This window comes from Talpa europaea (assembly GCF_964194135.1).
Source record: "Talpa europaea genome assembly, chromosome: 2".
Classification (NCBI taxonomy): Eukaryota; Metazoa; Chordata; class Mammalia; order Eulipotyphla; family Talpidae; genus Talpa; species Talpa europaea.
The window spans coordinates 4,133,834-4,159,720 of record NC_140068.1 but is presented as its reverse complement, the minus strand read 5'-3'; the positions used below and the strand labels follow the sequence as shown (position 1 = coordinate 4,159,720).

Sequence of the window (25,887 nt, the reverse complement as noted above, 5' to 3'; positions counted from 1 at the left end):
ATATTTTAGTGTGACGCTGGCCCCACGCTGGCCTCCCCTGTGGGCCCGTGAGTTTGCTGAGGGCAACAGACGAACTCTGTTACTTATAAAAAGGTGGTTTCGATGGGTGTAACACCCCTTTCTCATTCTGGTTCACGCAGGCTTGTCTTGAGCTACGTGAAAGAGGAGGCAGCAAAGCCGGACTTCTGTGCTGGCCACAGCCCGGCGGTGACCATCACGTTTGTGTGTCCATCAGAGCGGAGAGAGGTGAGTGACTCGTCTTGAAGCCAGGGCTAAGTGGGGTGAGTGGGGCCAGGGGCTTGGGGATCCAGGGGCAGGAGGAGGCAAGCAGGGAAATGGAGCAGAGGCCCTGGAGAGGTGCATGGGGGAGATCAGCCTGTCCCAGCTGCACCACGTGGAGGGGCCCCTCCGCGTGCTCAGGTAGGAGGGTGTTTTACTAGAGCATTAAGATGAGTTTAAGTGGTTTGTGGACAGATTTAAGCAGCCTCTGTAGTTAATACTGATTGGGATGAGTATTTGAAGAACTCCAAGTGAAACCCCAGTCCTCTGATTCTGGGGCTATTATTGCTTCGGGTGAGGCAAGGTGAAAAAATAGCTCCTGGCTTACAGACACAGGGAGAGGGAGCGGGACAGCTGGTCTGCAGACCTGGTGCTGGTGGGAATCGTGCAGGCCAGGCGGTGGCGGGGACGCTGGTGGAGGAGGATTTATGGCCCGAGGGAAGGTCCTGGAGCAGCTTGGCCCCCCTTCCTGCCTGCCTGCCCCCTCCTCACGCTCAGGCTGATTTATGGCTCTGTCCTCTGGCTATTTATTCAATTCCAGCACAGTTGTAAACTCCTCGAGGGGCGGGGACCCCAGCCCTGTTTGTCCTTGGCCCGTGCCCAGCGGCCTGCACGTGTCCCTGGGGGCTGGCTAAGTGCTTCAGCAGGCGTGGGGTGCTGACAGAGGAGGGGGCCCCCAGGAGGAAGGGTAGGGCTTTCCTTAGTTTTTTTCTGCCTTCTTGGAATAGAATGAGGCAGGAGGAGCTGAATTCTTTTGTCAGGGAACCATGTCCCCCTCCCACACTCCTCAAGCAAACATGGAATTTGCCCTGGTTTCATCTGGCCCTGGACCCCTGTGTGTGCTTGTGTGTGGGGGTGGGACAGTGGGGGTGCATAAAGACCAAAGAGTACCTGGCACTTGGCTCCCGGCTCCCCGCTCCGTTCCCTCAAGTCCAGGGTTACGTGCCATCAGTGCCTCGAGGACCTGACTGACCAGTGCCTGGCTTGGTTCTGGGTGTGAATGTCGGGAAGTCTTGTCCTTGCATCTGTGCCTGTCACTGGTGCATGAGGAGGTGCTGTCGGTGCTTCCCTTGGCTGTTTGTCCTGCACTCTGGAATCATTTCACACCAGCACAATGGAAAGACTGGGGAGTCTCCCGCTCCTCACCACGGGAGGACTGTGTGGTGTGGGGAGAGGAGACAGGCCTATTTCTCGTGGAGCACGCGGCTGCAGTTCCCACTTAGTTAGCTGTTCTGTGGCTGGAACACATGTTACATGTGTTCACACACATGTTACATGTGCTCCCGTTACACTTGAACATTTTTCTAGGCATTTGCATGGGCTTGCTGATGCTTTTTGGAATTTTAGTAAATGTTCAACAGAGATCTTTTTAGTGAACCTGTATTGAATTTACATACTGGGATAGTGACCTGCTGTGAAAATGGAGTGGTTATGAGCATATATATGGAATTGTCCACGCCCTCCACCGCAATCCAACAGACCATGTCCGTCACCCCACAGAGACCCTGTGACCTGGTGTGGTCTGTCCCTGTAGCTGTCCACCTCACAGCCTCCAGTCTTCTCCCTCCTGGCTCTCTGGACCTGCCCTCCCTGAACCTCTTACACAGTGGAGTGGCGCGTGGAGTGTGACCTGTGTCGGGCTTGGCTCGCCCTGCGCTTGGCAGCACAAGTGCAGGGTGCTGGGGTGCTGTGGGCACTGGTTTTGAGTCAGACAGGGCTGGCCCACCTCCGCCGTGGGGTGATCTGGTGGCTTGTTTGGAAGTTGGCGCTGATTGCTGTGCCTGGCGTGTAGCGGACACCCGGCAGACATTTGTGAGGTGCTGATGCCCGGAAGCAGGAGAGCTGCTCCTGATCTGAGGCCAGTGTGCCTGGACGGCTGCGGCGTCCCTGTGTTGGGAACGTGGCTGTGGCGCTCCTCCCCGCGCGTGCCATGCCAGGCCAGCACAGCCCCGCTGGACAGGCGGCTGTCAGCAGCACAGTGGCAGGATTGGGCGTGTGGTGGGTGATGCCTTCGCCTCACCTGGGGTTGAGCCAACAGGCGTGCAGGGAATGCAGCACCCAGGGGCCTGGGATGCTCTTAGGAAGGGGCACTGAGCCCACTTGCCCAGTGTTGGGCGTGCATCAGGCCCAGCCTGGGCAGCACCACGGATTGGAAATGCCAAATGGACCTCAGTCCTTCAACATGGTGAGGCTGTGATGCTCGAACATGGGGCTCGGGCTGGCCGCTGGCGCCTGAGGGTGACTCGTGTTCACCTGAGCGGCAGCAATCAGGGGCAGTTGGGGCTCAAAAACAGCACCAGGAAGTCCTGAGGCACCTGATGCTTTCCTTTGGGCTTTCGGCAACAAGGCCACACGCTGCCTTCAGCTGGGTTTAAATGGTGAATTCTGCTGCTTCCCTGTGCTTCCCACCAGGGCACCCTTCCCAAGCTCACGGCCAAGTCCAACTGCCGCTTCGAGGTGGAGTGGATCACCGAGTACGCCTGCCCCCGAGACTACCTGGAGAGCAGGAGCTGCTCCCTGAGCAGCAGGCAGCACGACATCTCCATCGACTTGCAGCCGCTGCGCCTCCTCGGTGAGGGGCGGGGGACAGGCGGGCGGGCGCGGGGGAAGCCGGGGTGGGGGGCATACCAGGGTCTGCTGGGACTTCCCTGCCCAGACATGTGACGCCACCTGTGTCCTCGACTCCTCTCGTCCGGCAGCAAACCCCCCTTACTACGTCGTGGATGGCGGAGAGTACACTTTCCACTTGAATCTCTGTGGAGGAGCCGAAGCGGGGGTCTGTGGGAAGGGCACCACCGTGTGCCAGGTGAAGAAGTCCCAGCCCTCACAACGCAAGGTTGCCGGAAGGAGCCAGAATCAGACGCTCCGGTGCGTGTGGCTTCCAGTGCCTTGTGTGTTCTTGTGACATCCCGACCCCTCTTGGCCTCGTCCCCCGTCCCCGACCATGGGGCAGCTGTCCTCCTGCTGGACGCCGGCCTGTTGCTGCTTGTGCCTGAGCCGTGTGCTGTTGCTCCTGGCCCCTTGTCACAGCTGTTGTTAAAACTGCGGGGCAGCCAGTGCTTGTGAGGAGCTGCAGAAAGTGAATTTGACAGCTTCCTTATTTAAAAACTGATGTAGCATCTTAAATTTCAGTTTAAAAATCTTTTTTCCAGATTACATTTATTGAGGTAAAGTAGGTTTACATCTTTGCGCCTCCTCCAGGGGGCTGTGGGTTCAAACCTCTGCGGGCGTGCACTTCCACACCCTCCTGCCGCCCCGCACGCCCCGCCGCCCTCCCCCGACCCCACCGGGCCCCTTCCTACGATTTATTTTTGAGGAGCTTTGGTTTTTCTCTGGCAGTTGGAGAAGCTGCCCTTGGTTAGCACTGCCTGAAAGTCTCCAACCAGTAAGGCAAGGCAGTCAGTGCGGCTCCCGTGAGGCGGAACTTGGTCGCTGGCCTCACCGCAGCGTGGTGAAAATGTGCTTTTCTGAAAAGGCCGGCCGCGCAGGACCCCGGGGCTACCCGGCTGTTAATGGCAGTCGCCCGGGAGCCGAGCGCTCCTGGGGTGTTACTTGTTTTGTGCAAAATCCAAAAATTAGAGCAAGGGTGTCTTCGTGCTTAAGCAGACCCCAGGAGCGCCTGCCGAGCCTCCTGCTTTGAAGTGAGAGGCTGGCGGCCGGCCCCCGGGCTGCCACAGCCGCCCCCAGCCCCAGAGCGCGCTGCTCTGTCATCGGTGATTTGTCGCTGGCAGGCACGGGGCCTCATGTAGAAAATCCTCGTTTCTGACCTGGTTCTCCCCAACATGTGTGTCTGTCTCTTATAAAAACCCAGGTACTCCGACGGCGACCTCACCTTGATCTACACCGGGGGCGAGGAGTGCAGCTCTGGTTTCCAGCGCATGAGTGTCATAAACCTCGAGTGCAGTGAAAGCGCAGGTGAGGCAGCCGCTCCGTGCGCTCCTGGAGGCAAGGGGTGGGCGGTCAGGGGTCCTTGGGGCTGGCCACCCCTGGTCCCCGCATGGGGGTTTCCTGCTGTTGGGTGTGAGCGCCCCTCCACCGCAGCCGCACACACATCCTGTTTGTGTTTGCCCTGCTCTCCCTGTTTGTGTTGGGAGCAGACCCAGCCTGGCCTTGCTGGGGGAGCCTTCCACCAGGTGGGTCTGCTCTGTCTTCGCATGGGCTGACGCCACACAGCTTTCCTGGACGAAGTCAGTTTTGAGGTGACCATTGGTGTCCCTCCTGCCTGTGGTGGAGGCTGTGTGTGTGGGGCTGCAGGAGGCCAGGGGCCACTTGAGTTGGGTGTTTGGTGGGGACAGTCCATTCAGGGGACCACAACACGGGCAACTCGAAGAGCCGAGATGCCACCCGTGTCTCTTGGAGTTCTTGGACACAGTTGGCCTCTGTCGAGAGGGGAAGGGTCCTACCCAAGGGCTAGCCCATTGCCCATCTCCTGCTGGGACCCCAGGGCCCTGGCCCCGCACAGAGGGCCCCTCGCTCAGCTGTTCCAGCCTGGCTGTGGTCTGCAAGCAGCAGCCCCGCCCCGAGGGCCCCCTGGCTCCTTCTTTCTGTTTGTTTTGTCCGTTTCCATAGTAGAGCTGTTGACCATTTGGTCATGGGGCCAGGGTGGGGGGCCTGGGGAAGCAGCTGTGTGGGACGTGGGCTGTGCTCAGTCGATGGTGGGGGCGCCGCTCTGGAGAGGCGGAGCATGGGGAAGCAGATGGGAAGCTTTCCAGGCCAAGGCCCCCTCCGCCACGTGGCGCCCAGTCCCCTCCACGCCCGCCCTGCCCCTGAACTCAGGTCCCACCTTTGAGTTAGTTGGCTTGCCCGCCTTTCCTGTCACGTTCACGCTCCCTGTTGATCTGCTTACACGTTTATGATATGGCAGGTCCTCGAGGGACGCCGCCTCATCAGCATGGGTTGGGTTAAACGTTGAACGGCCAGGGCCACAGTCTGCGTGGGGGGTGACCTGGGCTCCCCCCAGTGTCCCAGAAATGTGCCCGTGGGGTTCATTAGTGTGACCATCATCCTGGCCCATGGGAGTGTGGGGTGTGATGTGCCTTGTGGTGGGTGGGCCCACCTTAACCCTGAGCTGCTGGGGGGCTCAGGCCCCAGTGGCCCTAACCTGAGTCAGTGGCTGGAAAGGGAATGAATCAACGTGTGAACACAGATGTGTTTCATACGGGAAGTGTCGTGGGCCCTTCTTTAGAGGTTGGTTCTCGCCACCAGAAATCTGCCTCCAGGTCTTGACCCTTCATGCCAGCTGCTGTGGTCACAGGGTGTCTGATCCACTTAAAGTGGCAGCTTCCAAGACCCGAGTGAGGACTCACCTGTTTGCTGAGCCCTTGGAGGCCTGAGGGTGCCGGTGCGTAGAGTGCCCAGGGCTCCTCCAGCCTGGAGTAATGCCAAGTGAGCGTTGCCAGCCAGGCTGAGTCAGGAAGGCACATGACCACGGAGGAGCAGTGGGTGCTGAAGGGGACCCTCTTTGGGGTGGAAGGAATTGCTCACGAGGCCAACGCGATAGTTCGGGTAGCTGTGAGCAGGTCAGAGCCCCGTGGTCAGGAGCTGGCTGGAGATGGCCCTGGGAGGCCAGCAGGGCAATGCTGTCCCTGCATGGGACTCAGGCTTTATCTGTGAGTTCCAGGGACTGCAAGCAGGTGGTGACGTGACTCTGACTGGTAGTGACCTGTGGATCCGGCTCCTGTCTGGCTTCACTGTCCTCTGCCCGCCCCAAATTCTCCGTCTGCCTTCCATTGTCCTCACCGTTTGGAGCTTGCTTGGAGGAGTCCCTCTTGAAGGACACCCCTTCTGCTCTGTGTCCCGGTCCCTGGGAGACACAGTGTTCAGGCTTGCTGGCGCCTTCCACCTGCTTCTGTGGCCCGGGCTGGCTCTGACCTTGTCACACCTCCTCGGGCCCTGTCCCATTAGAGGCTCACGTTAATCACTTGACTGAGATCTTTGCAAGTGTGCTGATCTCATTTGGGCATGCTGGAAGCTAGAATCATACAAACAGATCCCAGCTGACCAGGAGAATATCAATAAGGCAGTGTCGGGGGCTTGGAGGGAAGAGGTGTGGGCAGCCAAGAGTTATTCTGGAAAGCTACAGCCCAGATGAGCTGAGACTTGAAAAAAAGGCTTAAGGCCATTTTTGCCCTCTTATTTTTTGTTAGGGAAGTTCTCAAATATTACAAGTAGAAAGAACACGGCGGTGAAAATTGATCTGCTCTCTGCTCGGGTCGAACAATTGTTAATGCTTTGCCACATTTACTTGGAATAAACTGCATGTCACTGATGGGTCATAAGACACCTCAGCTCCAGCCTAATCTGCCCTGTCGGATCCGACAAACAGCCCCGATGCTGGAAACTCAGTGTCTCGCTAGCTGTTCCTGCTCTCCTGTGGCCAGGAGCCCACCAGAGGCTTGATGTTTCCTGGGGGATTTTGAGCCTGCCCTCAGGCTGGAGTTGGATTATTAAAACATTTAAAACTCCTTCCAGCTCTGATTCAGTTTTCCAAACCTGGGAGTACGGTGTGTGTACTGTAGAATGATTTCATTTATTCCTTTGCTCTAATTTAAATTTAGCTTTTTTAGAGAAAATCCCCCAGTGGGTTCTGTGTTCATCAGCTGAGGGTACAACATGTTTTTTGCGTTTGGTGTGAATATAGACGCTGTAGTGTGGTCCGATTTTACCATCTCTGCTGGAATTATTTGTCTTTGGGTGTTGGGCTCATGCGTTTTCAAGACACTCCTACTCTAACATTTAAAAGGCAAAGTGTGTTTACTTGGGGTGGGGGGAAGTGGTCAAATAATTTGTCATTCGGAGAACATTGGTTCAGGTCAAAAGCCCCACAAAATGACCCCAAGAAGGGAAAGAGGAAGTCAAGGTAAGTGGTTACAAAATACGAGCTCATGGGTGCTGGTGGGTGAGGCTATTCTTGGCTTTCGGTAATTGGTGACTGATTCTCTAGCAGGAAGTCCACAGTCCTCAGTCCTGGGAGATCAGGAGAGTGAAGTGTCTGTTTGCTTGATGATTTCTTAAAACCGTGCACTTTGGCCCATTTCAGATAAGACACGTAGGTCAGTTTCTTTGGAGAGCTGCTCTGATTGTATTTGAAAATGGCTCCGCTTACATCAGTTTTTAACAAGACAAAGGTACATAAATTTATTCTCTTGGCCATAACACATGTATTTTTTCGGCCATGTGTTTCAGTAATGTGTATCTGGCTTGCTGTAACGGGATCCCCTCGTATGGTCAAGTAAGGGCATTAGGTGACTTTGGGGGGGGGAGAATAAATATTAGGATTGTCCAGTAAAAAACTAGTTCTAGAGCAAAGGGTACATTAGGGGGTTGTGTGCTGTGGTTCAGGGCAGGGCTTTGGAGGGACTGACAGGGTTGGGGCTCTGCTCATCTGATCACCTTTTCTCCCTTGTCTGTAGACGTGGCCTCCAAAGACATGGCAGAGGGGAACTGAGTCTCAGCCGGGGAGGGTGGGCAGTGTTGAGAGCTGTGTGTCTGTGTGTCTGGAGCAGCTTGCTGCCCTGGGAGTGTGTCTTCCCTATGGAGTAATGGAGGCTTTGCTTGCTGCTCAGGCCGAGAGCTGCGGGTGCTGCGGGGAAACTTGCTCTTCTTCTTGCTGGTCACGGGAACCCAATGCCTCCAGGCCTGGGGAGGGGTGGGCCAGGGAGTAACCTGTGGGGGTAGGAGAGGCCCGGGTGGAGTTATTGGGAGTGTGTGCCTGGCCAGAGACTGTGGAAAGTGTGCATGGATCCTGCCAGGGGGTAGAAAGTACAGGCCAGGAGTGTCCTGGAAGCCAAGCCCGTTATGTTTAAAACCAATAAGCAAATGCGATCTGGCCTAGGGGAGACGCCATCACTATTCTCCTAAAGTTCATTGAGAAATTAATGACAGAGGAGGGGTACCCACGAGTGGATATTGAAATGGACTCCTGGTCAGATCATTAGTAAGTCCCACGTGCAGAACCAGCTCCGAAGTAGGGGCGGATGCTGGAACCACTCCTAGTAATGCTTAGCCGCTTTTAACTAAGTGACAGATGGGAAGTGCTTCCAATTTCCAGAAACACACTTCTTTTCCAAACAGTGAAACAGGTATCCAGTCGGAGCCTACTGGATGTGGATCTGGTAGGTGAGTTGAAAAGAGGGAAATGAGCCTCACCGGGCCCCCACGGTGACAGAGGTGCTCGCTTTTGTGGGAAAGGAAGCTGGGGGCTGGGGCTTGGCTTCTTAAGGAGAAAGGCTTGAAGTTGTTCTTGTAAGAAAAGAAAGGGCCAGGCAGGCAGACAGGATCGCTGTGCGGTCTGGCCTGGCGCTGGGCTTGGTTCTGGCCCAGCTCCTGGCAGTGACCCCATGGGCATAAGGTCCAGCCGCCATCATTGCAGAAGGGGCTGCAGTGGTCCCTGTGCTGTGGGGTTTTGAGGCCTGGACACAGTGATGTACGTGAAGGTTTAGACCTGTGCCCATCTGCACCTACTGGAGTGCCCCGCCCGGCGTGGCTGTCATTGCTGGTGTTGTGACATTTCTAATGTTAAAGATTTAGTAACAGTGGCAACAGAAACCTCCTTTTTCCTTGGTCCAAAACATTATTCCCTCTCCTTTAGAACATTGTGAGTTCAGGGCACAAAGCCTTGAGAAAGGGAAGTCATGGAGAAGGTCCACAGGAGGACTAGGCCACCGCGGGGTGGAAACTAGAGCTGAGCGCCAGCTTGGAAAGGAGAGGAGAGTTTTTCTAGAAAGGGAAAAGTCAACGAAATTTGCTGAATCCCAGGCGATGTGAAAGTGCAGCTGCCCCCGCCCTTCCCTGTCCAGGAAGATTGTCTGGCAGAGGAGAGCCGAGCTGGGAGGCCCCGGGGGGCCCCTGGAGGCAGTGGGAGGGGAGACTAGATTTGAGTCCAGTCGGAGCCGCCAGCACTGGCTAAGGCCGGCGAGTGCTGGCAGCACACGGGGGCTGGGGGATTGGGGGGGGGCTGTGGACACCACCTCTCTCTTGCACTCGTTTTGGGTGGCAACCGGAGTAAATGTGATGGCTAAACAAAGAGCTAGAGAATCAAAGTGAGGATTTGAACTCGGGAAGTGGCCTGACGGGTTCGACTCTGTGAGCTATTCCAGTAAACACAAGTTTAAGTTCAGTTTACAGAACGGTTGTAAAAATGTCATTTTTCTGGTTCTGAGTGATTTTGACCTAAAGATTTATCGATGGGCCCTGTGCACAGGAGGTTTCGCCACGAACCAGGTGTGTAAAGATGCGCCAGGAGGGGCAGGCTGTGCCCCTTGGTGAAGTTCCTCTGCCCCGCTCCTTGGTCATGGGGTGGGGGAGGCTGGTCTCCCCAGTGCAGCAGACGTCCCAGTGCTGCTCCACAGGCTTCCAGAGTGGCCGGGGACTTTTCTCCTTCTGCCGGACTCGGCAGGGGCTCCCAGAACATTAAATCTGTTTTCACAGGATGTGCCTCGGGGAGCTGGTCTTGCTCACACCAGGAGCCCAGGGGCTCTCCTGGACCCAGAGGCTGCTTTCTACCCTCCTTCGGCGAATGCCCGCCCACTGGGGATGCTGTGGGGGCCTGTTGGCGGACGGCCCTTCGTCCCCATTTCATCTCCTCACCCATATACTGTGCGCGGCCTTGAAGCCGATGGAGACCATTCTGTGGGGATGAGAGGCCCGTGCCTGCTGTTAGGAGCGTTATGATCGCCTGACGCATCATAGGAGCCCCCTCCTCTCTGACCTCCAGGGCTTTGGGGTCCTGCCTGCTGTTTCTTGCTCCTCCCACAGTCCCAGGCCTTGGGTCCATAACGGGGTGTGTTGTTTTCCTTGCTCAGGCAACAACGGGAAAGGAACCCCCGTGTTTACCGGGGAGGTGGATTGCACCTACTTCTTCACGTGGGGCACCAAGCATGCCTGTGTCAAGGAGAAGGAGGACCTCCTGTGTGGCGTCACCGACGGCAAGAAGCGCTTCGACCTGTCTGCTCTGGCGCGGCACGCAGGTGGGCCCCGGCCTCACTCCCACCTTGTCCACGAATCCCTGGGATGCTTTCACTATTTCCTCTGGTCACCAGCTGGTCGCCTCGCGGCCTCCCTCTCTTCTCATGAGGCGGAGGAGCTGAACTGCAGCCTGGCTTTGCCTGTTTCTAGTTGGGCTACTCAGGCTTGTCTTCAGATAGCTTGGTAAAGACTGCCAAGTGCCCGCTTAGGCCTGGCCTCAAGATTAGAGTCTTTCAAAAAAGAATGGAAACTCTTGTTGTTAAGAGAGTAGATCTAAAAGTTGTGAATGCGTGCATGCGCGTGCGCACGCGCACACACACACACACACACACAAGACCGTATGAAGTGTTAACTAAGCCACGGTGTCATTCTGCCACACGGACATATTGGACAGTGTACACCTGAAGCCAGTACAATGTGACATGTCAGTATCTCAAGAAAAAAAATTAGCTCTCACATCCGCCTTCAAGAGGGTATTCCCACGAAGCACGTGGAGGGCCAGGCCCGAGGAGCAGGTGCTGTGTGTGGGGTGGGTGAGCTGGGGTCGGTTCGTGTCCTGCTCTTGTTGGCATTCCCCACCCAACCTCACATTCTTCTGGGAGGGTCAGAGGAGAATGGATGTGGGAGCCCTTGGTCCGAGTCCAGTGCTATCAGCTGGAGGTGGGGTGTCCCCGGGGCCTTGGGTGCAGAGGCCGTGCTGGTAAATTTGCTCTTTCCTGACGCTCTGTGGCTGAGCCTTTGTGACAGGACAGGCTCTGTGCCGGCAAAGCGGGCCTGTCCACACCACCCTGCCCGTGGGCTTCGGGTTTCAGTGGCTGGGGAGATCAAAGAAAGCACATGGGGCTTCCAGTGGGGATCACCCGACCCAGTGGGCATGTTTGCAGTTTTCTCCTTAGTAGCCCTGGAATTAGGTGTGGTGGGGCGGCAGCATTTGTGGGGAGGAGATAATTGAAGGCGGAGAGAGACTCGCCCCAAGTGCATAATTCCCAGCTGTGATAAGGATGATTACTCACATCTTCAGCATCCCATCTGGTCTGCAAAGGGTGATGTTAGAGGAACCCCTGCTTTGTGCAGTGCTCGCCCTGGGGTGCAGGCTCCCACTCTGTAGGCCCAGCGGCAGAGAATTGCCGTGAACCGGCCTTGAGCTTGGGGCTCAGTGCCCTGAGCTGGGGAGGTAATTGGATTCTGGTGCGAGCATGCTCATGATGCCCCGGGGGGGGGGACTCTCAGCCCCAGTCGGAGGGTCGGGGGTGGCGGCCGCCTGCCCTGGCCAGCCCTGGCCTTCTCAGGGCCTCCGTGGTGGTATGGATGCTGGGGTTGGAGTGCAGTCAGCCTGGGTCCGTGCAGGTGCAGATGCACCAGTCGCTCTGCAGATGTCTCTGCCGTTGGCTCGTTAGGAACCTCCGGGACATCTGCCTAGCGTGTCCGTCTGAAGACTTGGGGAAAGCCACGAGCTGGGATCTAAATCCCTTCCCTACCCGCTTAACAGCTCCTGTCCTAGGGCTTTTGAGCCTGGCCGAAATCTGCTGTGTGTGACCGGGCCCCTGTGTGTGGTAGCCTTGCTGTGTGGCTCTCAGCAGTGAGTGACCCACTGCTCATGGGCTGATGGAGTCTTCCCTGGGTCACCCCACACCCCGTCTGTGAGGGAACCACTTCACTGTCTGGAGTCCTTCACGTAGTGCTTAGTGAGCCCCTCTGTGACTTGCAGGGGCTGGGGCCTTCCTTCTGTGACCTTCCTTGAGGCTCTGGTTGTGTCCTTGGCACAAAGAACAGGCTCCCATCCCTTCTGTGTGTTTTTGATCCATTTCTGTCCCAGCATGATGGACGGGGAGCCATTTCTGTTCAGGGAACATGTAGCCCTCGTTCATTTCCTGGGGCTCTGATTCCTGTGCCTCAGTGGCCAGCTCTGTGGCCCAGCTTCTCCAGGTCCAGGGTCCGGCTGGCCTCCCAGTTTGCCTTTTCGGCTCTGATTTCACATGTTGGGGCTTGGGGAGAAGGTACTGCTTTAATGCTCTGTCCTCTGTTTAGCCCACCTTTCTGAGGACGGACAGGGGCAAGGTTTGTGTCTAAACATTACACGTTCCTGTGCCTTCATCTGCCTGTCCCAGAGACGTGGGCCTAGAGCACCTGCCGCCCTATGCCCCTGACCTTGGCTGAACCACCATCTGTGGGCGACCCAGAATAGTAGTAGTTGCCTTTGGCTAAAAGAAGCTTTTTTTTTTTTTTTTTCCTCTCTGATTGCAGAAACGGAACAGAATTGGGAAGCTGTGGATGGCAGCCAGAGTGAAACAGAAAAGAAGCATTTCTTCATTAATATCTGCCACCGGGTGCTGCAGCAGGGCCAGGCCAGGGGCTGCCCTGAGGATGCGGCTGTGTGTGCCGTTGGTGAGTTGCTCGTGGGCACGGTGGGCTCAGGTTTGCTTAAAGCCGTGGAACTTGGCTGCATCCACTCGGAGCCAATTAGTGCCTCTCTCTGGGCGTGGCCTATGAAGGGTGGTAAGGAAAAAATATAGTTACAACTAGTCAGTCAAGAGACATGGCAGCCGGGGAGGGGAGTGTGAGCACCACACGGCAGTGCTCAGACAAGATGGCGATCACTATATTGAGATTGTTTTTGCGTTGTATGCAAACAATAGTGAGTCATTGTGTCATATATATCCCAAAACTAAAATAAGGCAGGATGTCAACTCTGCATGAAATGGCCCCGGTAGGCAGCTGCTGGGTGCGCTCTGGAAGCCATGACCGTTAGGAACTCTGACCCCGACCCCGGCCCGCGACAGGCAGTGAGGGCGGCTGGAACCTGCTGCCAACCTCAGTTGAGGCACCCTCACCGGGCTGGGTTTAGGGGTTACCCCAGCTCTTTTAGCCTTTGAAAGCAGGTCCAGGCATGTCTGTGTCTTGATTTCAGGGGGAATTGGGGCAACAGTTTCAGAGCTTTCTGCTAACAGGCAGCTGAGCCCAGGCTTAGGAGGTCGCCTGCTCCACGCACGGAGCAGGTTTCGTTTCTTCTTCTTGGTCATGGGACCTGGACTGGGCTCCCGAGAGACCTGTGTCTCGGGGCACGAGGCTCCAGTATGGGTGGCCATCACCAGCCTGATGTGTTAGCATGTGTGTTGCCCCTCATGCCCACAGAGCTCACCACTTGTCCCCCTCCTGCCTTCCTGCTGAGCCTGAAGCAGCCGGGGGTCCTCAATGTGGCTGCCTCCCCTGCCACTGACCACGCAGCCCCGCCAGCTAGCTGACCTCTCACCCCCGCCCGTCAGAACTGACGTGGGCACCTCATCACAGCTCTAACCATGTCTTCCAATTGTCCCTTTTCTTTCTCTTTTCCAGATAAGAATGGAAGTAAAAATCTCGGAAAATTTGTTTCTTCTCCCACAAAAGAGAAAGGAAGCATCCAGCTGTCCTACATGGACGGCGACGACTGTGCTCTGGGCAGGAAGACGGCCACGAACATAACGCTTGTCTGCAAGCCAGGTAGGGGCGTCTGGGGCTGCCCTCTAGTTCCCTGTTGCTCACCGGCCATGGCCTGGATGACCTGGTAGAAGGGGTGTGGCAGGCATTTCAGGTTCCAGAATCTTCTGTGGGGAACATGGTCAATAGTGGTTAGCTCCCTTCCCCCACTCAGGACCGTCCAGAAATGGAGAAACTATATGGTGCCCAAGGGGCCCTGTTGTAATTTTCCAAGTGACTTATGGGTCCCCGCTTCCTCTTCCTGACAACCAGTCTTGCAGGCAACGGCTTCCTCCAGAGGGGGAGGCTCATCAGCAGCTTGAAATGCCCTTGGCTGCACCATCCCAGCACATTGTTCTTCTTTACTTCCCTTTAACTCTGGGCGTACATGGTTTTTACAGGGTCGGCATCAGTTGGTCTGTCTGCGTTTTATAGCCCTTAAAACGTGTATGTCGTGACTGCGCCCCTGTGTTGCACAGCTATGCCTGTAATCTGAGGCACATCCTTGCTGGTGGAGCTTGGTATTCCTATTTTTAAGCATCTTGTCTGTTGTTGCGTTAATAGCCTGTTTCCAGAGTTGGTGATTGTGTTACCATATCCTCTCTGCCTCTACTGAGATATTTCCTTTGGACTCGTTCCCAGCTGTGCTATAAGCTCAAGGGCTATTTTTTTTAAATTGTGGTAAAATGTACATAATATGAAAGACACCATTAAAAAATTGTAGTAAAACACACGTAACAAGAAATCCGCTGTTCGGACCATTCTTTCAGTGTCACTAAGTACGTTCACCATTGTGCAGCCATCCCCACGTGGGTCTCCAGAAATTTCTCATCCCAAACCTGACTCTGGGGGTCTTCCCCAGCTCTGCAACCCCTCCCCTCAGAATACTGTCCACCCTAGTTTCTGCCTGTGTGCGTGAGCATGTGCATGTGCATTTTTAACTATAATGAATGAACAACACACATATGGAATAATCTCACAGTCTCTAAATAGGCTGGCATTCAAATGGCATGGGAAGTATTTACATTACTTTATAGGTTATTACTGAACTGGAAGCCCAAAGGGTGACATCTAAAAATACATCAGAGGGCCTGAGTTTGAATACACAGGGTCAAACAATACACACTGCCTGTCTTCTCACGCCAAATAATCCAGTGGACTTGACTGTGTGTGTGTGTGTGTGTGTGTGTTTGTTTGTGTGTCCGTATCCGTGTCCAGTGAATGTGCATTCCAGGGGCCCCTCCGGGCAGGCGTAGCTCATGTAGCTCTGCACCCCCTTCCAGACCCTGGCCCAGCACTTGTCCAGTAAATCTCTGATGTTCTGGCCGGTTCACCATGGCAATGGAGAGCACTGTCATTGCCGCTCCTTCCTGTGTGTGGTGTGGCTGCACTAGGGCGTCCTTGGGGGCTCACGTCAGGAGGTGGGTGTTACCCAAGGATGTTGAGTGCCTGGTCTCCCTACAGGTGACCTCGAGAGCGCCCCAGTGCTGAGGTCCTCGGAGGACGATGGCTGCTTCTACGAGTTCGAGTGGCACACGGCCGCCGCCTGCGTGCTGGCCCGGACAGAGGGCGCCAACTGCTCCGTGTTCGACTCCCAGGCAGGTGCGTTTCGCAGTGGTGCCTCACCTGACGGCTTAGGTTTTTTCCTTAAAGTGTTTTCCATGAGTGATTCAGGGTAACCTGCTTTAGAGCTACAGGAACTCTGGCCAATATTTTGAAAACCTGAAGTTTGAGACTTTACCTGAGATCATGAAAAGCCTCTCTTAAATTCACATTTGAGGTGGATTTGCTGAAGGCAAAACCCGAGGAACACCTGGGTGTACATCATGTCTGAAAAGGCATTTAGCATGAACTTCGGTCAAGAAACTCACCTTAGAAGGATTTTCTAAGACAGCCACTGTGCTGTGGTTGCCCTGCTTTGGGCACATCCTGGGCCTCCCAGCAGCTCTGACGGGCTCTAGCGGGGACTCATGGTTGAGGCCATGAGCATCCCCCGCAGGGGCTGTGCCTGTGGGTGACGGCAACTCTGGTGGCCCCAAGGGTTGGCGTCTCGAGGGCCTTGGGGGGGGGGTGTGCTCCCACACGGAAGGCTCTGTCACTCCCTTGACTGTGCTTGGTTGTTCTTACTCTTTTTCAGGCTTTTCTTTTGACTTGTTACCTCTCATGAAGAAAAATGGTGCCTATAAAGTTGAGACAGAAAAATACGACTTCTACATAAACGTCTGTGGCCCTGTAACTGCCGACCTTTGCCCGCCCAACTCGGGAGCCTGTCAGGTCACAAAAAGGCAAGTGACGATTCCAGTTAAGGGTTTTTTTTTTTTTAGGGTATTTGGTGCTAAAATGATATTTTGTTGAGAAGTTAGTGTGTTGCCTGCTAACAGCATCTTATGACAAGCATTTGCACAGAGGAGACTCCACCTGGAGACTGGAGGGTGTGAGGAGCTGGAGCGGCTGTCCCTGGGGAGGAGAGTGGGTTCGCCTCATGCTTTATTCTGTGGAGTCTCAGCCCCTCCATTGTTAGATATTTACGTGGAGTCTCTTTTCAGTGTAGTATCAGCTCAGGTGAAGTGAGTGGGGCCTTAATCTGGTTGTCTCATCCCCCAGCTCAGAAATCCTAGCTGGGCATGGGGGCGCTTTGCAGCCTGTGCCCCAGTCACTGCCCTGCCAGCCTTCTGGGTCATAGCCTTGCAGTGCTCATGGTCTTAGTGTCTGTTCTGAGACATGCTTGTTTGTTTTAGTGACAGAAAGGCCTGGAGCCTGGGGCAGAATAACGCTAAGCTGTCCTATTATGACGGGATGATCCAGCTGAACTACAAAGACGGGACACCCTATAACAATGCCAGGCACACACCGAGGACCACGCTGATCACATTCCTTTGTGACCGAGAAGCTGACATTGGCTTCCCCGAGTATCAGGTGGGACTCGACCTGCCTGTACCAGCAGGGCTCAGCAGGCGACAAGGGCTGGCTCGCAGAGATGGGGGTGGAAGCAAAGTGGTGGCAGGCTCGTGGGGTCTCTGAGCGCAGCGGGAATAGTGTGCTCCCTGCAGATGGACTGGCAGGGTAGTCTGCTGGCCCCGAGGCCCCCCGCTCCCCAAGGCCTGCACAGGAGCCCACATCTCCCTTTATTGAGAAGCAGAGCTATTTTTAGTCTGGCTTCCTGCCCAAATCATCATGTCCTGTGATTTTAATGAATCCTTTTAGATTCGCCAGGGTACACAGGGGGTGTGCATTTTCTGAACTGTTTATTCACTGGGCCTCAATGGGAACCCAGAACACACACAAACACCAACAATCACCCCTTATTCCTGCTTAACAGAGGCTAGATGTCCATCCTAATTTATTACCGGGCAGTCTTTCTCTTAATAAGACGAAAGGAAAAGGTTCGGGTTTGCTTCATGCAGTTTTTATTTACAAGGCTGGATGGAGCCCCCATCGCTTCTCAGGGCAGCTTTGGGTAACATTTCCTGTTCTTGTGCTGCTTCTTACCTCGTCGTGCCATTAGGAAGAAGATAACTCGACCTATAACTTCCGGTGGTACACGAGCTATGCCTGCCCGGAGGAGCCCCTGGAGTGCGTGGTGACCGACACTCTGTCGCTGGAGCAGTACGACCTGTCCAGGTGAGGTCAGCCCAGCCTGCCCTTGGTCTTGGCCCAGGCTGGTGCCGTGTTCTTTTAGGGCTCTCTGGTGAGCATGTAACAGCCTTGAGAGGTGGTCCTGTTAGCCAGGGGCTGTGGGCCCAGGAGGGCCTTTGACAGGGATCGGTAGCCTTCCTGGTGTCAGCCCACCTTTGCCATCACACGATGTAGCCCTCAGCTGCATCATTGACATTCATCGCCATTGAGACGGAGATGTGGGGGCAGGTGCAGGCCTGCTGAGCCCTGAGTTTAGTGCAGGCTGCTGTACTCCTGTGGGTCAGGGGTCACGGCGAGCTGGCCACTGTGCCTCAGTGAGCGGGTGTGTCAGTTTGGTATACGTCTATTCCTCTAGTGACTTAGAGTCAAACTGGGACGTGTCAGCTTTAAAAGCACCCATGTTACTCTGAAATTCTAGCTTGGCAAAGGCCGAGGGCAGCCAGGGAGGGAACTGGTACGCCATGGACAACGCCGGGGAGCACAGCACATGGAGGAAGTACTACATCAACGTGTGCCGACCCCTGAAGCCGGTGCCAGGCTGCGCGCGCTACACGTCGGTTTGCCAGATGAAGTACGAGAAATCGCAGGTGAGCGGCCTTCCCTGCCTAGGCTTCCCTCCCTGGCCCCTGACTTGGTGGGATGGTTATTTCAGGACCCCAGGTCAGGAGCGGGGACAGAGGGGTCCTGCTCCCCCTAGATGTGCTAGCCTCGAGTTGCCACATGGGCTGAGCACCGGGCTCGGCGTTGGCAGGGACGCCCGTGCACGCATGCTTGAAGCAGCACCATGGAGCGTGACTGGGACACGGAAGCAGCCTCCCTGCCCATCAATGGACAGAGGGCAGGAGGCGTGATCTGTGCCCACAGTGCAGGATGGTTCTGCCCCAGGGAGACGAAGTGATCCATTCTCAGCAGCAGGGCGGGGTTTTGAGAGAAATACCTGCAATGTAAGGCAGGTCAGATGGTAAATACACCATAGAGCAGGTGATTTGGTGCATGAAGCACTTCCAGAAACCAGGGGATATTCATGGGCACCGTGAAGGCTCTGAGCTCAAGGGGGAGGAAGGATGAGAAGGGACAAAGGGACACTGGGATGTGGGGAGGGGGGGACTTAAAAAAAAAACACCCCAAAGTAACACCCGGTGCTGGTGACCTTTGGCCACAGTTGGGGCAGAGGAGGCGCCTCGGGCTGTTGAGCCTGAGTTTAGAACCACCTTTGACCACGAGGCGTCTGTGGAACAGTTCCGCTCCCCAAAGCTGGCTAATTGGGGGAAAGCGGGGAGTTGCTGTGACGAGCTGGCCCCAGGCATCAACTCCCATTCTGGGTGCCGGCGCTCTCCATCATTCCCCTGAACGCAGGCACTGCCCGAGCTCTGGCGTGGTTCCCTGTGCTCGCTGTGCATGGGGGATCTTAAAATAAAGACGAGTGTGTGCTGCTTTAAAAATAGCACGTCGGGAATGTGCTTTCCTGGCCCGGCAGCGCGGCCGCCCGCAGGGAGCCCGTGAGTGCACTCTGGTGGCCGAGGGCTGAGGCCGTGCTGGGTGCTCCTTGCTGGAGTCGATGCCTCAGAGTCATGTGTCCTTATTCACAGGTTCGTAATTCACGGAGTCACTTACTTGCTCGCTTTTTATTGTTACCCTAAAAGCCACACTGCAGTGCCCACGGTCACTGCGCTGGGCCAGGAGCCTCTGCTTTCCTGTCTCAGGCCTGCCTTGTGGGCAGGGCGTGCAGGCCGCAAGCTCCAGTTCTGGCTGGGGTCCTGCCCCTGGGGTCCATTACAGGCTCCAGACAAGTCACGTCTTATGTGTTGGGGGCAGAGTGAAGGGTTCGTTGGGACCCCCAAATCTACACGCTCTAATTGGGTTCTGCCATCTGGCGCATAAAGATAAATATCCTAGTGCATAAGACCTTCCATAGAAAGGAATTTTAATGCATTTTGTGTGCAACAGTTAGTGTGTAATAGAGAGAAGAGAAAGAGAAAGAGAGTTTCCAAATGAAGGACCCAAAGTTGCCCACCCCTCCTGGATAAATGCCCAGCTAGATAGGGTTGGCCCAAAGTGGGGCTGCCGAGGCCCCAAAGTCTGCCACGTGTCTAAGGCACTTTCTGGTGGGGACCCACGGGAAGGGGGCAGAAGGGTTCAGGCAAGTCTGGAAGGAAAAGAGCAAAAATCAAAATCCAAGTCAAGGTAAAGGCTGCCATTGCTAGCCTCCCCAGGGGTCTCTTCCAAGTGTCTCCTTCTGTGTTCCTGAGTCCCTGGTGCAAGCCCAAGGCAGAGCATCTGGTCCCGGGGACAACCCCACATTAACAACCCCCCAGCCCCGCGGTCGTGAACCAGTGTCGGCCACGCGGAGGTGGGAGAAGCCTGACGGGTGTGTGGGTTCACAGGGTGCCTACTCGGAGGCGGTGTCCATCAGCAACCTGGGCATGGCCAAGACGGGCCCGACGGTGGAAGACAGCGGCAGTCTCCTCCTCGAGTACGTCAACGGCTCGGACTGCACCACCAGCGACGGAAAACGCACCACCTATACCACCAGGATCCACCTCGTCTGCTCCAGGGGCAGCCTGGTGAGGCTTGCGCTCCCTGATGGGACCCTGGGGCTCTTCCAAGCGCTCCTAACGGTGCCCGCACAGGGCATCTAGGCTAGCTGGGGGTGGCAGCGGGGTTGGGGCCCTCCTGCGAGGCTGCTCCCCTGGCTGCGCTTCCTGACGCGAAGCTGCCTCCCTTCCTGCCAGGACTTGCCCTCCCCGTGTCCTGCAGACATTTGGTCTTTCTCTGAGCTGGGCAGATGGGCCCTGCTCGTTAGTGGCTCGGAGTTGGTGACTGGAGGTTGGTGGCAGTGGGACCTGTCGCAGACGTGGTTAACTCCAAATCCTGACCCAAACGAGGCAGCTTGGCGCCTCCATCTCAGCCCCATGGACCAACAATGGGGACGTCTAATTCAGCAGTAAACAGTGACAGAGGGAAGCCTGGAGACAGCCAGCGATGGGGCTTTTAGCCAGGGCGGGACAGTAGCGAGAGCTCTAGGTAGAAGCGCTTTGGATGGTTTTGTCCAGTCCTGATCACGTTCCAAAGTTACGTTTAAAAACACAAGACGTACAACTTATCCTCTGGACATTGCAGGTATTACGTGTGCATATCCATCCCGGTGCCCGTTTCTAGAATTTCGCCATTCACAGACCCTAGTGCTTTTTGTACCTGGGGTTTGAAATTTATACCTGGATTTTGTATTTTTCAGGCAATTCCTAGACTCTTAGGTAAAGAGTAGACATACTGAAACCCGTGTTTATTAATAACTTGAAAGTCCAGTGCCTCGGGGTCAGTGGCAGCTTCCTGGAGCTTCGCTGAGGTGACCCAGCAGAAGCACCTGTCACCGCTACCCCCTTGTCTTCCAGACCCGCGACTTCGTGTCGTTTGCCAACATGTGATTTTTCCCCAAGAGATAATTTCCTGGAACTGTCCCTTCCTCTCTCTGCTCTCGTTGCCATGGAGATACTAGAGAGTTCCAGGAAGCGCTCTTGAATCCCTGGTACTGCAGCAGTCACCTTATTTGGCAGCGTTTTTAGAGCAGTCCCACGTTACTGCTGCCTCTGGTGCTCAGGAGCTGCCGAGTGGAAAAGTCACGTGCAAGAGGGTCCTAAAGCCTCAGAGCCTTCAGGCGACAGCTGTCACCCTGCACAGCCACGCGGTGGGGGCAGGACAGGTGTTTGTTTTGACTGGAGGCGCTGAGGTCGCAGACTGGGGGCCTTCCAGGTGAGAGGGTCTGAGCAGGGGAGACTCGGTGTCAGACACCCATCACCCTCTTCCCCCTGACCTTCTGCAGGCACCTTAACTTCTCTCTGTCTCAGTTTCTCATTTGTACACTCGCTGGCTAGTGCTAGACCTCAGTCCACTGAGTCATGGAGGGGCTTGGGGAAACACTGATAAACCCAGGGCAGTGCTGGACCGGGGTCTCTGTGAGGCACTCGCTCTGTTATTAGAACACTCGCAGCGAGTGCGGGCACCGCTGGGGCATTCCACAAGCTGAACTCACCTGTGGAGCTGAATGCCCGCAGCACCTGCCCCTGTGTGCCCCTCCTCTGCCAGGTCCGGCCCCACGGCCCAGTAGGTGCAGTGGGCCCCGTGGGTGCTGTGTGGCTTCCCAAGGTAGACGGGGCGCAGCTCAGTGGATGGCCCAGGTCTACTCCTCACCCCTGGCCCTTACCACCCCCAGCCAGGCTTATGAGGTCATACCTCCTGATAGAAACAGCACAGGAGCGAGAGGCTTGATGCACCCAGTCCGGGCACAGACACCTGGTGTCCAGAGGCCCTCGCTACCTTTCTCTGTCAGGCTGGTCTCCTCAGTCAGGTTCCACTTCCTCGTGATGACTTTCCCTGCGTCTGACCTTGCAGAATACCCACCCCATATTTTCCCTTAACTGGGAGTGTGTGGTCAGCTTCCTGTGGAACACCGAGGCCGCCTGCCCCGTGCAGATCACCACGGACACAGACCAGGTACGTGAGCTGGCGCAAGGCGGCGCCAGGCGCTCCAGGACCTCTCTGCCTGCCCCGTCCCTCACCTTCTGACTGTTCTGGTTTCCTCCATGTGGAAAGCAGGGTCATCCTGCGCCCCTCTCCCCGAACCTGGGTCCTGAGTCCTGGGCTAAGGGCAGGACGTCACTCTATCCCTGAACCAAAGATGTCTCCCTTTTCTCCACCCTGGTCCTCTGATGTCAAGAGAGCTGCATGGTCAGTGTCTTGCCACAGAGCTAAACATCTGGGTGCCCGCCTTCTGTGACCCTGGCCTCTCGGTGTTCTCAGCTGTGGGACACCGCCCACGTGTGTCAGTTTGCCCTCATCTGTGACCCACTCATGTTCTGATGGAACACTCAGGTGTAACACTGTCGTCCAGCCAGTCTCCTGCACCTCTTCTTTCTGAGCCCTGTGCTGCCTGCATCCTGGCTCCCGCTCAGGCCACAGCACACGCTCCAACCTCCTGAACCCCTCCTGTGGGGAGCAGCTCTGGGATGTCACCTGTGATCCTCCACAGGTGGTGGGCAGTTGTCACAAGCTGGTTTTCTTTATGGTGGGGTGGACTTTCCTCTCCTCAATTTTTTTCAAATCTCCACTGAGCGGCAAATATCTAGTATAAAAACATAGGTGTTGGTCTTGGGGTGCTCAGGGAGGGTGTGCTTAGCAGGTGGCTGCCCAGTCAGTGCGCTGGGACTGGCTACTGCTCGTCCACGGCGCTTGGTGGCCATGGCAGGAGGAGCTCGGCAGGCTCGCCCGCCTCGGAGAGGAGCAGGGTGCGGCCTGGTCCACTGTGTGGCCTCTTGTGGTCAATTTTCAGTTGGTTTCTAAAAAGCCATTTCTGGGTCCCTTGTGCTTGGTGATCTTGGGGGCTGGAGGGAACCGAGTGGCTTCCAGGAAGGTTTGCCCTCTCTGAGCTTGCGCTCACGCTGGGGTGTCACAGCTGTTTGCTGATATTAAAATCAGGAGAAACGTGGTTGTGTGAGGCCCGTGTGTGCAGGTTTGGGGGTGCTGGTGGGCATGGTCTGACCGTGCCTCTTCCTGTCCCCGCAGGCCTGCGCCATCAGGGACCCCAACAGTGGGTTCGTGTTTGATCTCAACCCGCTCAACAGCACCCAGGGATATGTGGTCTCGGGCATCGGGAAGACTTTTGTGGTAAGTTATGTGATGAATTCCAGTGGCTTTGATGTGAGGAGTCACCTGCGGGGGGCCTGGCAGGCAGGTGTCTTCAGGGGCAGGGCAGTGGTAGCGCCCTTACCCAAGAGGAGGCACAAGGGCCCAAGTTTAAGGGGGGCATGGGGAATGTCATCACCCTATCTTGGTACCGTGCAGATGGTGGGGGGCGTCATTCTGCAGGAAGTTACTGAAATCTGTCGCTCTGTGTTTAGAAGGGTGGCCCCGAGCTGGCACCACCTTGGGGGGGGGGGTGGTGGTTGGCAGAGACCTGAGTCTTCACCTGGGGTGGAGGGAGTCCCCAGCACTTAGATTTTGCAAGTGCTCCAGGAGATTGTGGTGTCCACTCAAGTTTAAGGAGGAAATGCTGACTGCATTACCCCATAAATGGGAAATAAGCTGGTAGCTGTGTTCTAGGTTCTTCTCATAGCACTTTCTTTATAGGCAGTCTTACAGTCTAGAGCAGCGAGTGGGAAAGTCTCCACACTGATACTATTCTTTATAAACAAGCACTACTGGAAAGGGAGAAAATGTTTAAAAAATCTTTACTCTGGTTTAAATTGTTGCAAATTCCAATTGAAGTAAGAGAGTAGGCTTTGAAAATGGAAAGTTGGGATGAGAATATCTTACAAAAATGTGACTCGGGGGGACTTTGTAGGTAAACACAGTCCAGGAAAGTGCTGGATGGAGCTTGTCACTCAGCAGCCCTGGGACTGCTCATCTCCACCCCACCCCAGCTGCCACTACAGCTCGCTTTATGCCAGGGATTTAAAACAGGCAGCGTTGCATTGTGCTGCTTGTATGAGTGTGAGAGGTAGATAAGAACCTCCTTGAACTGGGTAGAGAACACGCCAGAGGAGACGACCACCATAGGGAACATGCTAGAAGCAGGCTGAGGGGCTTTGCCTTTGTGCATTGTGATGTTAGGAGGGTCAGCCTTGTTGAGAAGGGGCATCATATTATATGCACTCAATTTTAGTTAACTTGACCGTGTAATGGTCTCCACGGTGATCTAAAGTGCTGCCCTCTCTAGCTCATGTGCCTCCCTTGCTGTGTGTGGTGCATTACTATGTGTGACACACCTCACGCGTGTGGATGCAGGGCTGTTGGGACCCTCGGGGACAATTTCTGGGCACTGCTGCTGGGCTGTGACTCCGCCTTTGTACTAAACTTAAGGACCAGCTGTGTACTTGTGGAAGGGGTAACTCGGGTGACAAGAACAGGGTCGCCCGGTGGGCGTGGCGAGGGTCTGCGTGTGTCCTGTTGCTGGAGCTGCTCTGAGTGGTTCTCGCTGTCCCGCCTGCAGTTCAACGTGTGCGGCACGATGTCCGTCTGTGGGACCTTTGACGACAAACCTGCTTCTGGCTGTGAGGCCGAGACCCAGACGGAAGATCTGAACAATCTGAAGCCAGTCAGGCCAGTTGGCCTGTCCAGCCTCCAGCTGTCCACAGAGGGCCTGATCACACTGACCTACAAAGGACGTGTGAACCCTAGCAAAGGTGAGCTCGGAACCAGGATACTTGCAGCTGACCAGTGTCCTGGGGGTTCTGAGCACACGTCAGTCATGCAGGCACCCCACGGGCCTCACGCCAGCTCTTACCACCCGTGAGAATATGTGAGAGTCCTGTGCCCTGACCCAGGTGTCTTCCCTCGGGCACCTCCAGATGTTCCTGACCTGGATTGTCAGGCTTTGATGGCCTTGCTTTTCTGCAGGTTCCCCAGCAGATACCGAAGTTACTGTTTCTCCTATTTTTTCCTTCTGTCTGTTCTCCCTTCAGTCTTTCCTCTGTGTTTTCCTTCTGTCTGTTCTTCCCCTCAGTCTTTCTTGTATCTTTTTGTAATAAATACACTTCTGCTGGGTTGCGTGTGTTAATGTTTCTGCACTTTCCTGCAGCTCTGTTGTCCAGCAGAGCGGAGCTCTGGGAGGTGGCACTGGCTTGTGCAGGTGTCCTATGCAGGCCTGGGTTAAACGCTGCATCTTGCGGACTGGTCCCCTGGCCTCTACCCCTCCTCACCCCTGGGCCACTGGCCCCTCTGCTAACCTTCCTCCTCTAGGCAGAGAAGTTCCAGTCAGAGCCGGTGGCTCCCTGCAGGCTAAAACTGGGGCTGGGGTCCCTCATTCAAATCAGGTCTCTTTAAACAGGCCCCATACCTGCTGTCCAGCGGGTGAGATACCCAGTGTCCCCTGCAGCCTGCATGGACCGTGCAGGCTTGCTGCCTGTCCCTTCACACCCGCCTTCTGATTCCCCAGGGGCCGCTGATGCGTTCATCATCCGCTTTGTTTGCAACGATGACATTTACCCAGGAAGCCCCAGGTTCCTGCATCAAGATATCGACTCCAACCTGGGGATTCACGACACTTACTTTGAGTTTGAAACTGCACTGGCCTGTGTCCCCTCCCCGGTGGATTGCCAAGTCACGGGTAAGGCTGTCAGGGGTGTGACTGTGTGTGCAGTGTGTGTGCATGAGTGTGTATGTGCACGAGAGTGTGTCTGTGTGTAGTGTGTGCGTGGCACTGTGTGTGCACGAGAGAACATACGTGTGCATGTGTGTGCATGTTTGTTTTACAGGCAGCGTGGCATTTGTGTTACATGTTTTCTTTGATGCGCAAAGTCCTGTCGTTTCTCTTGAGAGTCTGAACTTACAATTAAATACTTTTCAGCTGTGTTTTGAGATCAGCGCTCGTTTAGAACTGAGACGAAAATGTGGGTAAAAATCAATACACGTGGTCAGAGCTTCTTATTTAAGGAAGACAGTTGTAGCTCTGGAGGGTGTACCCCAACACTGGACGTCCCCCAGGGCCTGCACCTCCACGTGCCTGGTGCTGCCCTGAGGGCTGGTGTTGGTGCCGGGGCCTGTCCCGTAGCTGTGTCT

General features: G+C 55.6%; 1 protein-coding gene across 1 annotated transcript in view; it reads left to right on the top strand.

The window, feature by feature from the left end:
- Positions 1 to 25,887, top strand: part of IGF2R (insulin like growth factor 2 receptor) — a gene marked incomplete at its 5' end in the record, with an annotated part of 87,442 nt that overhangs the window by 35,084 nt on the left and 26,471 nt on the right. The window contains 17 exons of the mRNA XM_084228281.1: positions 141 to 246; positions 2,692 to 2,851; positions 2,979 to 3,147; positions 4,091 to 4,194; positions 10,083 to 10,247; positions 12,490 to 12,630; positions 13,579 to 13,722; positions 15,163 to 15,300; positions 15,836 to 15,983; positions 16,437 to 16,614; positions 17,204 to 17,319; positions 17,753 to 17,921; positions 19,719 to 19,898; positions 21,724 to 21,825; positions 22,894 to 22,995; positions 24,320 to 24,512; positions 25,265 to 25,435. Of these exons, the coding sequence (XP_084084407.1) occupies positions 141 to 246; positions 2,692 to 2,851; positions 2,979 to 3,147; positions 4,091 to 4,194; positions 10,083 to 10,247; positions 12,490 to 12,630; positions 13,579 to 13,722; positions 15,163 to 15,300; positions 15,836 to 15,983; positions 16,437 to 16,614; positions 17,204 to 17,319; positions 17,753 to 17,921; positions 19,719 to 19,898; positions 21,724 to 21,825; positions 22,894 to 22,995; positions 24,320 to 24,512; positions 25,265 to 25,435 (2,486 nt within the window). The remainder of the gene's footprint in view (positions 1 to 140; positions 247 to 2,691; positions 2,852 to 2,978; positions 3,148 to 4,090; positions 4,195 to 10,082; positions 10,248 to 12,489; positions 12,631 to 13,578; positions 13,723 to 15,162; positions 15,301 to 15,835; positions 15,984 to 16,436; positions 16,615 to 17,203; positions 17,320 to 17,752; positions 17,922 to 19,718; positions 19,899 to 21,723; positions 21,826 to 22,893; positions 22,996 to 24,319; positions 24,513 to 25,264; positions 25,436 to 25,887) is intronic.